Raw genomic sequence first — 14648 nt, 5'->3', positions numbered from 1 at the left:
GCCTGCCCTCTTCCAGGCTGAAGAGTCCCGTGGCTCTCGGCCTCTCTTTATAAGGCCTGTTCTCCTGTCCTCTGATCATGTGTGTGACTCTCCTCTGGACTCTGTCAAGCTTCTCCACATCCTTCTTGAATTGTGAAGCCCAGAATTGGATGCAGTACTCCAGCTGCAGCCTCACCAAGGCTGAGTACAGCTGGAGGATGACATCCTGAGATTTGCTTGAAAAGCATTTATGGATGCAAGCCAGAGTTTGGTTTGCTTTACCAGCTGCAGCATCGCATTGGTGGCTCATGTTCATCTTATGGTCAATCATGACCCCCAAGTCCCTTTCGGCTGTGATGCTAGCGAGTGTAGCACTGCCAAGCCGATAAGTGTGATGTGTTTGTTTTTTTCCCCGAGGTGGAGTACCTTACATTTTTCCATATTGAATGTCATCAGGTTTTTATCCGTCCACTTTCTAAGCCTATCAAGGTCATTTATTCCTGTATGAGAGCATCCACATCAGGGTTTAACATATTTTATTTTAATTTATATTCACTGACTTTGTACCATTAATTGATACATTTTAACTTTCCTAAGTGATGCCAAATAGCTAAGCTTTGAGTGTCTCTCTCAGGATTGGCAGTGGGCTGGGAACCACATTACAGTGACAAAACCCAATATCTCTGAGGCAGGGAGCTTTGTCTCAATTGGCAGGAAAAAAAACAGGTTTCCATGAGGGTCTTTGGCCCATAGCAGACCAGAAGAGAGAGAGCGAGAGACCTGCATCACCTAAACAGGTTGGTGAGCTGGTTAGGCTCAGGTGAGCCATTAGTACTTAAATAATTGAGGAAAGCCCTTCAACCTGAATCAGCCTGGTACCCGGATTAGCAGTTTCCCCAATTTGGACAAGTGTAGTATAATACCAGCAGGGTATTTTTAGTCCTCTGGGCTTTGTGGCCTTTTTGGGAGCTTCTAGTGGCTTTTCGGGAGGCTTGTTTTAGTTGGGGGCGGGGGAGGGATGGGTTTTTTTTTTTTTGCTTTGCCTCCCCTTCCCCACAGCAGGTCAAGGACCTTGCTGCTAGGTTCATGTTATCAGAGGGTATCAGGTGGCATGTGGTCAGTGCAGAATATTCATTTTACAAAGGGTTGGAATAGGGAGAAGATGGAGAATGGGGTTTAGATTCCTGATGTCCCCTACAGCAAAAACAATACTTCCCTATTTCTTCACCCTACTAACCTTCATAACTTTTTCACCTTCATAAGAAAGGAAGGGTACCGGGATCACAGAATTTGACTGTGGGCCAGTTATCATGGCGTAAGAGTCATTCAGTAAATCTCCCTCTATGTGGATAGTTCCTAGGTGAGTTAATAAAGTTGCAGTCTAATTAAGCCACATTTATCTATTTTCCCATATGTCTAAGATGATGTTGCCATCTCCAATGAGCTTTCTACTTCTGTGTTTATTTAATTAAATAAGTGTTTGAAAAGCATTAGACAAGAATTATGTTGTGTATTAAGGAGTAACAAAAATCCCAGCTTACCTTTTATTACACTACTCTGATGTTAACTAATATGGGTCTGATGTTGAGCACCTTGCAGGAATGATATTGGTTCTGGACTAGCAGGGTATGTGAGGCACAAGAGTTTAGCTTTACCTTAGTGATGTTGCAGGAACTTTTCAGGAAAGAGAAAAATGTAAGGAGAAGCAAAAGCTACATTGTGAAAAACTACTTATTTTGTGATTGAGGGCAATGGAAAAACTAAAATTGGGAGGTTGGTTTGTTTGTGTTGCAAAGCTTTGATTTTGAGCCTGTATTTTGTATTTCGGGATTTAAGTCTTATTTTGTATTATTATGAAGTCTCTAAAGTAGACTTCATGCTATAACCATCTTATTTGTTCTTAATTCTTTCATTAAAATGCTTGCTTTGGAAGGTATTTATCTCTTGTCTTGGTTGATAATATAGAGCAGGAGTTGGCAACCTTAAACAATGTTGGGCTGCTGCTTGTGACACAGCTAACAATCCAACAGCACAAGAACACAGCCGGGCGCCCAGGGCTGCTGCTGCATATAGAGGCAGTGGCAACTTCCAGTTGCCATTGCCACTGCAACTGCAAAACACACAGCAGTGGCAAAAAATGTTGGTTGTTTTTTTTTTTACCACCCACCCCTGTGAGCACCTGGGGTGGTTGCTTCTGGTACCCCATCCTAATTACACCACTGTACCAGTCCCACCCCTGATCTCTACCTAGTTCACCACTGATGGAGGGAGCATGGGGCTTGCATACCAATAACTCCAGTCCTCTTATCTGCCTCGTGCCTCATGAGAGACCATGGGGGAAGTGTTGGTACAGGCAGAAACCCAATGTTAACACAGCAGCCACCAGATGTACGCCCTCTCTGGTACCCCACTGCTGCAGCTGCTGCCGATTGCAGATTGCTGATTTCAATATAAAGGTAAATGCAGCAGCAATAAGACAGTGGCTGTAGTAAGAGGACTTTGTTAACCCCTGGCTAGTGACTCTGTGGACACCCCTCACAGCAGCAGAGTATTTCAGAGGAGGGGACAGGGGAATGAGGGGAGCAAGCCTGCTGGGATGGGCCCCCTATGAGCCCTCCATTGCCTCACAGGCTAAATCCAATCTCTTTGCAGCCTGGATCCAGACCTGGAGCTGTAAATTGCTGACCCCTGATTATAGAGGGGTTTTTCTTCTTGAAAACAATTAAATTAATGGGCTAATTTTTAGACCTGTGCAAAGCAGCAAGTATTCAATTTGGATTTGGATTCGGCTGATTCGAGGGACTGTGATTTGATTCGGTGATTCAAATCACTGTCCTGATTCGATTCAGCCAATTCAGATTTGGGAATTCAGCTGCTGGATCACCTACCAAAGCTTTGGACAGCCCTAACAGATAGGGATATGTTCCCAGGCAGTGAGGGAGGGAGGCTGGGACTAAGGAAGGGATGGGGGGAGGGGTACCATTCCCGAGGCTGTCCCCCTACACTGGGCTCTGCCTGTCCCCCCCCACCCTAGCTCCTGGGCTGTGCTGTGCTGTAGTGCAGGCAGCTGGTGTCAACTGCAGCAGGGGCTGGGGGGAGTGACAGCAAGTGGAGCCCTGGGTGGCACAGGACATGGCGCAGCTTGTCTGCACTCACCCTAGCCCCCACCCACTGCAGCAGCCCTGGGAGCATCTGGCACCAGCTGGAGTGAGAACTGTCAATGGGTGCACGGTGCACCTCTTGCTGCTCTGTGCCCCCCCGCAGGAGGGCTGTGGGCTAGGGGGATGTGTTGGGCTCTCCCCGGAGGATGTGTTGGTCTCACCCCTGGATCTGCATGCGGGATGACAGCCGGCTGCCACTGCAGGCTGGGGCACCGGTGGTGGCGCTGGGCTGTTCCCAGAACTTGGCGCGCCTGCCCTGAGCACCAGGAAGAATCAACCTGGTCCCACTGCCAGCCCCAGCGTGCAGCAGCAACCTGCTGTCATCCTGCGCACAGATCCGGGGGCACGCACCCCCAAAAAGAGCCTGACATCCCCACAGCCCTCCTGGGGGGCATGGAACAGCAAGAGGCACCCTCCGCCACCACTGACAGTTCTCGTTGCAGCTGGTGCTGGTCGCTCCTGAGGCTGCTGCAGTGGCGGCTAGGGTGAGTTGTTTTATTATTATATTGCATTATTACATTGTTACACTGTTACATTATAAAATGGGTTTGCTTTATGCGAGGGAAACCTGTATAGCCTATGGCCAAATCTCCGAATCAGCCCTAAATCTCTACAAATTGATTCAGAGGCTTCTGCTTCGATTCAGACCTCTTAATGGATCTTCTGATTTGATTAAGATTCGGAGATTCAGCCGCTGAATCAGGCCAAATCCCCTCCGAATCGAATCAGCTACCAAAGCTTCGCACAGCCCTACTAATTATGGAGCATGTTTAAAATAGTATATTTAACCTCCACAGTATACAAAAACGCTATTTTAGTATAACATTTTTATCTTTGTAATATTATGTCATTCTATGCAGCCTAATAGACTTTTCATAGGTGGCAGCATGGACACTTTAGCAGAGCCACAAAATCCCAAGTGCTTAAAACATAAATGTGTTACCCCCCCACTCGCACAATGTGTTTTTGTTACTTCTGTTCCATGATAGTTTACAATTCTAAACAGGACCTAGAAAGGGGATATTGCTAACCTTTCAATAGTTACACTTAAAAATACATTTTCTTTCTTCTATAGTTAAAATTATTTTGTTAATTAACAAAGACATAACATATGTTATTAGGATTTGTGCTATTTTGGTAATATTAAACCTGAAGTTCCTTTGTATGAAAGGTGCAAAATAGAGGGCTGGATTGTACCTAGCTCCTTGTTTCTGCGCCAGGAGCCTTTGAGCCCTTTCTTCTGAACTCCTGTACAGCAGTTGGGTATAAGTCTAGTCCTTGCACTCTTGGCATGCAAAGCCAAGTGAGTCTGGCATTGACTACAGGCAACAATCCATTCCCACTGCTGATCCATCAATGGGAACACAATACAGTTGGGCCATGGCTGAGCATATAATGGACCTGTGAAAAATGCTGCAGATAGGTTCTGTTTGATCTGTTCTGATATTGTACACTGTCATACTGCCTCTGGAAGTGCCTGCTGGTGCTCGTAATGCAGACAGTGGTTTACAGTGCATGCTCAGAATGTACTCATAATCTGGGACCGGTGAATGAAATATTCCACCGGAATGTTGTTCTTGATATTATTTGGATGTTTACTAAAGAGCTAACAAATGCCAGTTTTAGTAATGAAGATAAATTGAACACCAAACAGCAATGTGAATTGCATTTCCCAGTCAATGTAGATTAGCAGTAGTTTCCGTGTCATTTTGTGGAACTTTAATATTGGTTCTGAATGCAAAATGCCAGTGTAACATGAAGATGGCCATGGTTGTTAATGGCTTGTATTAGCTGGAAGCTATAAAATCATCCAAGTACTCTGTTAGTGTTGGAATAATAATTTACCAAGACAATTACCACATGGTGGAATTTTTTTGCAGCTCTAATTCAGTGTTATTAATAATGAATAAAACTGCAATTTTCTCAGGTTGCTGGGGGCAGTGGGGAATTATTTCAATGAATATTTCAGCACATTAGTTTAATCATAGTTCCACAAAATTCAAGTGGGCAATATTTTATACATCTAAGTTCAGTCTGCTAAGGGACCATAGTCATTAAATTGCAAACTATTTGCACTGAGGTCCATTCTATGATTTACAAGCCTTGTTAAAAACACTGTAAAAGAAAGCAAGCTGTGCCATTAATACTTGTAATTTGATGCTGCATTTGTTAATGGGCTCAGTGTGATTAATGTTTTTTAGCAGCAGGCAGAACATTTTGAGACAGGCAGGGCCAAGCTCTTTAATGGCTAAATACAAGTAAAGAAATGTTAGAACATTGCATAGTTTAGTAATATATTTTTTTTTTTTTTTTTTTTTGCAGGAACGCTTTATAAATAGAGAAGTAACTTCGAAATGACCGTGTAATATGCAGAACTGCAGTTGAAGCTGTGATGAGTACTGATGTGTGTGCATTTTCTATTTTTGTAGCCAACTGCATGACTTCTGGCGCTTGGATTATTGGGAAGACGATCTGCGGCGGCGGCGGCGATTTGTTCGCAATGCCTTTGGATCTACTCATTGTGATGCCCTCCTCAAAGCTGCTGTGGAATATGGTCAGTACTAACTTAGCTTCTCTCTTTTTTCTTGTTTTATTTAAATAAAAGGTTTATAATGGATCCTCCATGTTCCTACTGGACTCATAAGAATAGTGCCGTTTTTTTCTTGAGGTGAGTGTTGAAGGAAACTGGAGCGGGAGTTTTTTCGGCCCCTTCCTTAATGGGCCAGAGAAATTGCTCTTGAAAGTTGTGAAATGTCCTCCAGAGCCCTAGCATCAGACATTTTACACCTGCCCAACCCTGGTTGACCACTGGGTTTTGAAACATTGGGATAAGTAGTAAACCTGACTTTCCTGCATGGTCAAATGACAATAGACAGAAAGATATTTCAGCATAAAACTTCCATTTAAGACTCCTCAGTGAGGAACTGGCTGTAAAAAAATAATAGCAAGGGCAATAACTGGGCACCATGTCAAGTGGGAGTAATGTTCTTCTACAAATTGTGGAATATATAAACACTTAAATAATGCTGCTTGTTTTAAGGCTGCCTAGGAATTGTGCTCATGAGCCAAATATTGTATTGACTGCAAATTAACTGTATCTACTTTCTAAACCCCTGAAGGGCTGGTAGGCCTTTGTGGACAGCCTGTTACTTGTGACTCCACGTCACCAGAACTGCAGGAAACTGGATGACCTCTGGACACTTGGCCTCGTCTCAGAGGAGATATATTGTCCGGGCCTAGACCTTGTGTCATTTTCCAGACCTCTCTGGAGGAAGTTTTTGAGGATGGAAAGAGGTCTTCAAACCCTATTAATTTATATTTGTTTTGTATTTGCAGTTGAACATAAAAAGATCTGAGTATTCACCTTCACTAATATTTAGCCATAAATGTAACTTTGACTTGAAATTACTCTCAAATAAACTTAAAGAGATGTATGGCAAAAATTGATGAAAGGAAAATTACTTTACACAAAAATGAGCTAAATTTTACAGTCCATATGGAGCCAAAGCTCCTAATAAAGTCACTGGAAGTTTGGATTATATTTGGATGTAATTAGCTCTAATTAGTTTCTGCAGTTCACCTCATGTCATTACTGAATCAAATGTCTTGTGGTAAGTTTGAAACTAGGTCTGGCATGTAAGCATATATCTACTTGTGCAATTACACTAGCAAGTGTAATTTAATATTTATTAAAATATAAAGGTACTCAGATGTAATACTTCAGGGCATAGTAGCAGCATGATCAGCAGCAGGGATTAAGAACAATTTTTCCCAGTGGTATGTAGCATTGCAGATTTGACAAAATGATGTAGGTTTTTTCCCCTCAACTTCCTGTGAAGCATTCAGTGTAGACTCACTGAATACAGTGGCAGATAGTAAGCTACTGATTTGAGCATAACTATCACTATGGTCTTTTTCAGGGACAAATATGAGTTGTAGCACTAGATTCTGTTTTATTCTACACAAGCTTTGTAATTTTTGAGGAGCCTGCTACTATGTAAAAGTGCTGATCTTAAACCAACTTGAAAGCTGGAGGAAAGCTGATTTATAATTCCTCCCACTGTTTTTTAGTGCCTAATACTGCACCATTTTTTAAATAAATGGGAATTTTGCCTTGCATCTCAGCAAACTTAGTTTAATTCCTTTATCATACAAATATATAGTTTTTCTTCTCTTTTACCACAGAATAATAGTGATTTTGGATATTAAATGAAAATTTTACTTTTAAATACAAGTTAAAGCCAACATTGAAAAGCTTCTCATCACATGAAATTTCCCCGTGTTGCAATAAATGAAGTGGTTGCTGTTTTCACTTTGTGTAGTTGCTGTTGTTCAGTTTAGTGTATTCATACAGTGATAGGCTAGCTGTCTTGTAGTGGAAGGAGACTGCAAAGGAGGGCCAAAATTGAAAGAAACAGAGAGCTTAAGGTGGTGCCGCTTCTGGTATATAATCTTTCAACATACAAGAGTGACTGTTCACCTGTTGTTGCATTTAGCATAAAGGTGAAATAAAGGTAAAGTATTGCTGAGGCAATGCAAGGTTGACTCAGGGGTTGGGTGTCAGACTGCAATAGATGAAAGTTATTTTGTTGGCAGCATTAAATGAAATGTATCTGATGTACAGCTTTTCCATAAATAAGCTAAGAGTAAGACACAGCATTCTGGAGGAATAAGATTTTACCTTGTTATGCTTCCTTATCAGAGGCTTGTGCTTATGGATTTTAATATTGAAACTTTTAGTTGACCTTTCTCTGTGAGAAAACATCCTTAACACTGATGTTATTTTTATGCCTCTTGGTGATACTAATGAGTTGAATAATTTATGAGGTTGTCATGTGAAAAGGATTTGGTGCAGTTTGATGTACTTTCAGCCTCTGGTGCTGGAATGTGATTAATAAGAGCTGGAGGCAGATTTTTTTTTCCACGGTGCTTAACTTCATTATTTTCTTTTTATTTATTTGTTTTATTTTGATTATTTTGTGTTGGAATAGTTTAATACTAAAATTATGTCAATTTTCTAAAAACGATGTTGCAGTGCACACAAAATTGATAGCATCTTTTATAGATCATAAGGTAGATTTTCCAAATAAGCTATTATTTCCTGACCTCTGGTATTTATTTGTGGAAAATGAACTGTTGATCAAAATAAAAATTGCAAAAATTGTTTGTATTTTTCCTTACATTAAATGTAGACCTGAGATTCTAGTACAAGAGATGCTATTTTGTGTATCAGTATAATAGTGGAAAACACAAGTTTTTGTTATCTACATTGACTGCCTGTTATCATTTAGGATTTTGCACATAAATATTGCAATGGAGGAATGTTTAGTCAAAGCCTAAATCAGCAAGCTCCTCAGTGTCTACGATCAAAGGCATCAACTTAAATAGGTCTGATCAGGCATTGCAGAAGAGGGCAGGCAGCTTCAGCCGAGCAAAAAACACAGAGCAAAGATGACAAAATTAATCAGTCATTTCTTTGGCAATAAATAATAAGATATGCTGAGGACTACAGATGAGAGAATTTCTAGGTTCCTTGGAGATGTGCCTACTTAACACCTGATTTATCTAAGCTTGTGCAGCCATCAAGATATGACCTTGATAAATAAAAGACAGCTCCACAACTAATCTAGAATTAAATCAGTGTTGACGGCAGATACATGGATACTGTAATAATACAATGCTTGCAATTATCAAGGAATAGAAAAGTTTGGGAAATGGGTCTGTACACCCATTTAAAAGAAACAATAGCAAAATGTTAGATTCCATCCCAGAAGCTAAAAGGATTTTTTTTTGTCAAAGCAGTGACTCCTTCCGAGTTATGATTTCTGTAAGTGTTTACCTATCTTTCTAGATGTAGTACAATTGCCTTGTAAATAGTCACTTACAGGCACAATCAGGACAGCCACTATTTAACGAAAGGCATTTTTGGACTAGTTTGTGTTTATTCAGGTTTCAATATTTGCTACATGCTAACTAGCTTTTGGCATGGCAGCTAGTTTCATAGTCGTATCTGCATTTGTAGCAGATTAATTGATTTTTTTTTTCATTTCTAAATTCTTTGATACTCTACACTAATCCTATAATGTTTATGATCTATTAACATACGGTCCACATGTGAATGTAAAATGAAAGTGTAAGATTTTTCAGAAGTGTCTTGGTAAATACAGCAGCTTTCTGTCATTAGGAAATCTTGCATGTTTTGTTTTTTTTTCACTAAAATAGCCATGGAAAATACAGATTCAGATCTCATTTTTATGAAGTCCTAAGGGACTGCTGTTATACGGTTGTTCTCCGGTATGCAAGAAGAAACTACACAGTGGTACATGCTTGATATTTAAAATAGCTGGAAATATGGAGCAGAGGTTTAGTTTTACACTCATGTGGTATGTGGTGTTTTTGTTGTGTTTAAAGCTCTAAGCAAGTTTGGAGGTATTGAATCATAGTTGAAAGAGAGAAATGGGAAAAATCTAATGCAGAAGAGTTGATAGAAACCAGCTTACTTCCCCTTAGCTGTGTTAGCTTTCTGTACAAGTAAAACATAAGATCTCATTCTAAATATGCAGATATGGTTGAATACTTGCTGGGTATGTACATACATAAGAAATCACTTAGGCCAGGTACAGACATTACAGTTTTAGTGGTATAAGTGATTGGAAACCAGTTTATACCCGTAACAGAACAGAAATTTGGTGCACACAGGCTGGCTTTAAAATGGTAGAACCCGGTCTAAGATTTTCTCCCCTCACCAAAGGGTGAATGTGTGTTCTGTTTGCCACCGAAATAAACTATGCCCCTTAACAGAAAACTGCATAACTTAGCTTGATTCTGCCTCGGGCATTTTGAATGTCTGTACCTAGCCTTAAGCAGTTTACAAATACTGTAGGCTTAATGTTGACCACCCACCATAGTACCCAGCCAGGACTCTGAAGAAGCAATGCCCCAAAGGGCATTTCAAGTGCAAACCAGAGAATTTATTCAAGGTTTGGGGCTGCAGTCCCAAAAGACTATCTTCCACAAACACTTATTGTGATGTGCATTGTAACATTAATTGACTGGGTCCATCAAAGACTCGCATTTGCAGTTTGTGCTTGAGAAGGTCAACATGACTAAGTTAGTGCTTTGCTCTCAGAAAAGAAGTAAACAATATGTTGACCCACTTTTGTTATCTGAATTTAGGGATACTCCACCAGTTAAGTTAATTAGCATTGTTACAACAGTGGGCCCTGATTCCCAAAAATGAAAAATCTGTGTTTTATTATATAATTGTCTACCCTTTGTGCAGTTATGGTAGTATTTAACCTGAGTAAAATAGTAACAGCTTTCAGGATTGCGTGCTTAGTTAGGCACTTTATTCTATATTAAGGATCTAAATAAAAGTAATCTAATTTTAAAAGTAATTTTATCTAAAGATAAAGTTAGCCTGCATGTGGCAACCTAGCTTGTCAGATCCCTTATTGAGGTTTATCATGGAGTCAAAGGTAGAAGGTTTGAGGCTGATGTGGCTTAGGTATAATATGAAAACTAAATTAGCTAGTTTACATTTCGGTGTTCAAGGTTTTTCTGTTCACACTGGTATTTTTCATGGCCTTACAATGGAACAAAGCCTTTGACTGAGGTTAGGAACATTATCTTCAATAGAAATGTATTTCAGTGGACAGCATTTAAATCCTGTAGAAGGATTTTTACATAATTGAGATCTTCTTAAAATGTCCATAATGTCAAATTACTAATGGATATTAAGACAGTTTTTATTTATACTTGTTTTCCCTCTAGTTCTTTGTGGCCACTGTTCTTAAAAAATAGTGTTTTATCTTCAAAATGATTCATACAAAATCATATGTAAATAAATTAAAAAATTTGCCACCAGAAATAATAAACCAAGACCCTAGGTGACTTTCCTTTCAGTTCCCAATTTATGTTCATTTGAGAAACCTTACATGCATTCATATACTAGGGAGTGGAGAAGAAACATAAGCTCATAACTGAAGAGAAAATCCCTAGCTCAATGCATACTAAAGTTTAACCTCTAAAGAAGAGGCAAAGAATTACAAATATTTTTAAGGAACAGCATCTACTCTATGGACAGATATTACATTGATGCTAGTTTAGATATTGGAGTGAAGAGTACTTTAAACTTGTGTGTGGTGGTAGTAGTAATCCATAAAAGGCTTCCAGATGTCACCAAATAAGTCCCCTCTGTTTTTCAGTCTGAATGTGACAGTCTCAGAGGAAACCATGTGAGACGGGCATGTAAACCATTCCACTTCCATTGGAGCAATACTGTCTTTCTACTTCCTCAGTCTGATGCTCTTTGCTGCCATTAGTCCAATTATCATCCAAGTAGTCAGTTCTCTTTGTAGTCAGGTGCCCACTGTCAGAAATGCCATGTAGTACAAGTAAAAGCAGAGTGGCCAAAATATTGGAATAAAAAATATTGTTGCTTCTTTAGCCCTTCACTTATAAACTCCTTATTATTCATCATCTGCTGAACCTAAAGGTCCCCTTTTGATTGTGGACTCTCAAAATATATGTGAATAAGCGTGAACTCTGTATCTTGAAGTGCCAGATAAATTATATATTAAGAAATACTGCAATTTAAGACTTACATCAGCAGCCTTATGATTATAGTCCAACAGTGCCATCCACTGCTGCTCCAAATAATCTTCCAAAACATTTATTTCCAATAAGCCTGATGTAACATTATAATTAAGCCCTGTTAAAATTGTGTGTATATATATATATATATATATATATATATATATATATATATATATTGCACATGTGATGTATATAAAAATCTACTTAAAAAAAAGCTTTGGCCCACTCACTATCTAAAGGTGTTCATGAGGCATTACTAAGCAAATTAGCAAAGCAAAATCTTACTTGTAATAATAGTTAAATATAAAATAAACAGGCTATTGCCACATTTCAGATTTAGCCAAAGCTCTTTCTAGTAATTTCTTACTCCCAAAAAACTCATGAATATATTCTCATTAAATGGCTCTGCCATGATGATCATTCCTTTTGGAATTATTCTGTATTCTAATGTAAAAAAAGAAAATATTAAAAATTATACTGTAATGGAATTTTCTCAGCAAGAATTGGATGTTATTTATTTCTTTCTCAGACTGGAAATCCCTGTACTCTTACTAGCTAAGGGGGATCCAAGTTGCAGGAACAACATAAAGGTACTTTACAATACCGTAAAATATACAAATCTGGAAGCTGTGATTGGTTAAAAAGTTATTAGCCATATGAAGCACAAGAATTTTCGTGGTCAATTTAGGACCAGTTTGCAATAACTGTACATAAATTTTGCAAATACCTTTAATGATTTTTCCAAACCTGGAATATCAGAATCACTTGAATATTTAAAATACAAGGCTGGTTACATATCTTTGTATATCTGTGTAGATGTAGATGTATCTCTCTCTCTCTAAAGTACAGGTCAAATTAAAAATCACTCTTGTCAGAATCTGAATGTTATGTTTCAAGAGCCTCTCCTCTGACATCTTCTGAAAATGTTTCACAGTCTATACTTTGGCTGATATAACCCCTCTAGTCTGATAGACTCCACTGTAGAATTTTCAGCTTCTTTGCCAACAACTAATACGGGCACATTTGCTTCTGATTTCCTCTAAGTGAAGGCACAATATGCAAAAGAACAGAAAAATAACCAACAAGCAAACAAAAATAGTTTAAAAACTATTAAAATAGTTTTAAAATAGTTAAAAACTAAAGGGGATCAACTATGTGTATGGGGATGTACACAAATGCACCTACTCAATTTCTGCCTTTTTGCATAGATGAGGAAATCATCTTTGTCAAGAAAACAATGTTTGTAAAACTGTATAAGGAGCCCGCTTTGTTCTCTGAATTTATCTGCATTGCTAGCTAGCAAAGGCAGAAGTCATGAGCATGGGGAGGAAACTTGGTATACAAAACAGCACCTGAAAAGATGCTGCCGGAGGGCACATGGGAGCTGAACCTCCAGCAGATCACTCTTGCAACTGGCACTTAGTAATACTTCAGACAGTACTTACGGTATGTCCTTCTCATGTTTTCTGTTTCAAAACAGTTAAGTGAGGGATAAGAGTCCCCATGTCAGTTTTCAGTGTATTTTAACGTATAATCCCCTGCTCAAAGCAGGACCACCCCCAACTATATCATCCCAGCTAAGGCTTCTTCTACCTAGGCCTTAACCTCTAAGTATGGAGATTCTGCAACCCCCCTTGGTAGCCTGTTCCTTTCCTTTTTTGTGTTCCTGTGACAAGGTATTTAGCAGAATCCATAGATTTCATTTGAATCTGACCTGGCCGTTCCATGAGTGCATCTGCTATGGCCTTAAACTTGTTACCCTCTAGCCTTTCAACCATCTGTCTTTGCACTCATGCCACTCAAGCTCATGTAGCTTATTCTAGTGCTTTACTACCCTCCTAGTAAGAATGTTTTTCCTAATATCTAACCTAGGAAAAAACTTTCTCCCTAGAAGGGTAGTAAAGCACTAGAACAGAGAGGTGTGGAATCTCCATTCTCAGGGGTTTTTAAGACCCAGGTAGACAAATCCTTGGCTGGGATGATATAGTTGGGGATGGTCCTGCTTTGAGCAAGGGGTGGGACTAGATGATGATGGTCCTCCTGAGGTCTCTGTGATTAATATAATTTCAAAATGTAATATTTACTTACGGTTTTTATATGATGCAAATGTTATTAAGATTTGACTTTTTCTGCTGGCAATTCTCCTTTATCTTTATTACATACCTGGTGGGGCGGGAGGGTGCTCTTTTCTTGCTTATTTATACAGAACCCTGGATTTTATGTATAACAGTCATTCTTTTCCAGCTGGAAAGGATTGTGCTCAATGCTTGAAGAGTTTTTCGATGTTTTTTTTCTTTTGCCATTCAAGAGGGCACAAGTCACTCAATCCCTCTTTCCCCAACAGCTGAGCATGCTGTCTAAACAGCACCTCAGTTCCAGCCACCCTGCAAATCTGTATTGCCAACTCTTATTAATTTAACACATACTGCAGTTTTTTTCAGATAATCTCTCAATAATATGAACAATTTCAGTTTTGTTTTGTTTTTTGTGGTTTTAGGAAGGAACGCCAGAGATACTCTCTCACAAGCAGTGCCTTGTAGCCTAGGGAAAGGTAAACTAAACCACAACCTGGTGGTAAGTCTTCTGTAGTTTCCAACCGTGGTTTGAAGCCAAGGCTTTTTACCTTTGGAAGTAACTGTCATTCGCCGGTATCCAAATCTAACTGAGAGCTTGTAGGACTAGGAATAGAAACCTAAGGCTCTAATAGAATTTAGCCAAATCCTATACACTTTCCACATGGTTGCAAATATCGGATGAGGTGCTTCTCTGATTTTACACTAACCTACTATGGCTTTTAAAAGCTAGGCAGACAGCAGGATAGAGGTGCACCTTATAGGCTAACTAAGTCAGAAATCTTTAAGCTTTTGTGATCCTGAGCTCGTTTAATCAGATGCTATGAGACACTGCATT

General features: G+C 39.4%; 1 protein-coding gene across 9 annotated transcripts in view; it reads left to right on the top strand.

The window, feature by feature from the left end:
• The window catches only part of NBEA (neurobeachin), an 882854-nt gene that overhangs the window by 587082 nt on the left and 281124 nt on the right, over window positions 1-14648 (top strand). For all 9 annotated transcript variants that reach the window (XM_019498256.2, XM_059716302.1, XM_059716129.1 and 6 more), the window contains one exon: window positions 5570-5694. In XM_019498256.2, the coding sequence (XP_019353801.2) occupies window positions 5570-5694 (125 nt within the window). The remainder of the gene's footprint in view (window positions 1-5569; window positions 5695-14648) is intronic.

The sequence above is a fragment of the Alligator mississippiensis genome, chromosome 1 (genome assembly GCF_030867095.1).
Source record: "Alligator mississippiensis isolate rAllMis1 chromosome 1, rAllMis1, whole genome shotgun sequence".
Classification (NCBI taxonomy): domain Eukaryota; kingdom Metazoa; phylum Chordata; order Crocodylia; family Alligatoridae; genus Alligator; species Alligator mississippiensis.
The sequence above is the reverse complement of the archived record's forward strand: the minus strand, read 5'-3'. Positions and strand labels throughout refer to the sequence as shown.